Source organism: Eurypyga helias, unplaced genomic scaffold, assembly GCF_000690775.1.
Source record: "Eurypyga helias isolate BGI_N326 unplaced genomic scaffold, ASM69077v1 scaffold35474, whole genome shotgun sequence".
In the NCBI taxonomy this organism is placed as follows: Eukaryota; Metazoa; Chordata; class Aves; order Eurypygiformes; family Eurypygidae; genus Eurypyga; species Eurypyga helias.
In genome coordinates, this window is record NW_010248759.1 from 10,962 (window position 1) to 12,001 (window position 1,040).

Consider the following 1,040-nt stretch of genomic DNA (forward strand, 5'->3'; position numbering starts at 1 on the left):
TGCCCCCGCCTCCAAGCAGCTTCTCTGTCCGTCGCAGGTACAAGCTGGTGGAGCTGGTGTGCTACGTCATCATGGGCTTCTTCCCCGCCTTGGTCATTCTCTCCATGGTAAGCCTCCACTGGGAAGCACGCGGGTTCAGCGCCGGGGACAAGTCCGGTGGGTTGGTGTGATCCTGGCTGCCTGATGGATAAAGCCATCCCCGGATCCAGGGGTGTAGCCGAAGGCAGAGCGAGGGTCCTGCCTGCACCCAGCAGCTGGAGCCACGCTTCTGCTCCTGACGGAGCAGTGGGGAAGGGACAGGCACACCATGGTCATCACTGAGCCCTGACCCCCCCCTTGCTCCCAGCCCAACAGGGATGGCCTCCCGGAGCTGGTGGCCGGTGGCTTCTCCTACTGCCTGGGCATGGTCTTCTTCAAAAGCGACGGCCGCATCCCCTTCGCCCATGCCATCTGGCACCTCTTCGTGGCCATCGGAGCTGGCATCCACTACTACGCCATTTGGAGGTACCTCTACCGGCCCGGCGTGCTGGAGGCTAAAACGTCCCGGTAGACACCTTAAAGGCATCGCTTGTGCCAACCGGCACGTGGGGTCATGGAGGGCAGTGGGGAGGCAGCCTGTGCCGTGGGCTCGCCCCAAACCACCCGCTCGCCCCATGGGCAGCACTGCTGCTGCCCTTCCTGCACAGACAGGAGAGCCTGGAGGTTGATTTTAAACAGATTTTCCTTTTTTAACCTTGGGAACTGTTTATTTTTTTTTGGCAAAGGTTTTGTAACACGATGACCGGCCAATGGGCTACGAGTCATAGGGAAGCGACCCCTTGCCAGGGGCTCGGGGAGGCCTTGCTCACCTGCCTGACCCTGAGTATCCCGTGGGAGACGGGGCTTTGGTCCTGCACACCCATGGCTAGTGAAACCCTGGGTTTGGCTACCAGAACTCTTAGCATGGGGCACCTATGGGACTGCAGGATTTGGGACAGGGGAGAGACACAGCCCCTTTCCCTAGGATGCCTGGGTGTGTGGCTGCTCCAGCTGGGGAAGGG

General features: G+C 60.9%; 1 protein-coding gene across 1 annotated transcript in view; it reads left to right on the forward strand.

Annotated features, from left to right (window-relative positions):
• The window catches only part of MMD2 (monocyte to macrophage differentiation-associated 2), a 2,535-nt gene extending 1,985 nt beyond the window's left edge, over positions 1–550 (forward strand). The window contains exons 5-6 of the mRNA XM_010151169.1: positions 38–107; positions 347–550. Coding sequence (XP_010149471.1) covers positions 38–107; positions 347–550 — 274 coding nt within the window. The remainder of the gene's footprint in view (positions 1–37; positions 108–346) is intronic.
• Positions 551–1,040: the final 490 nt, after the last annotated feature.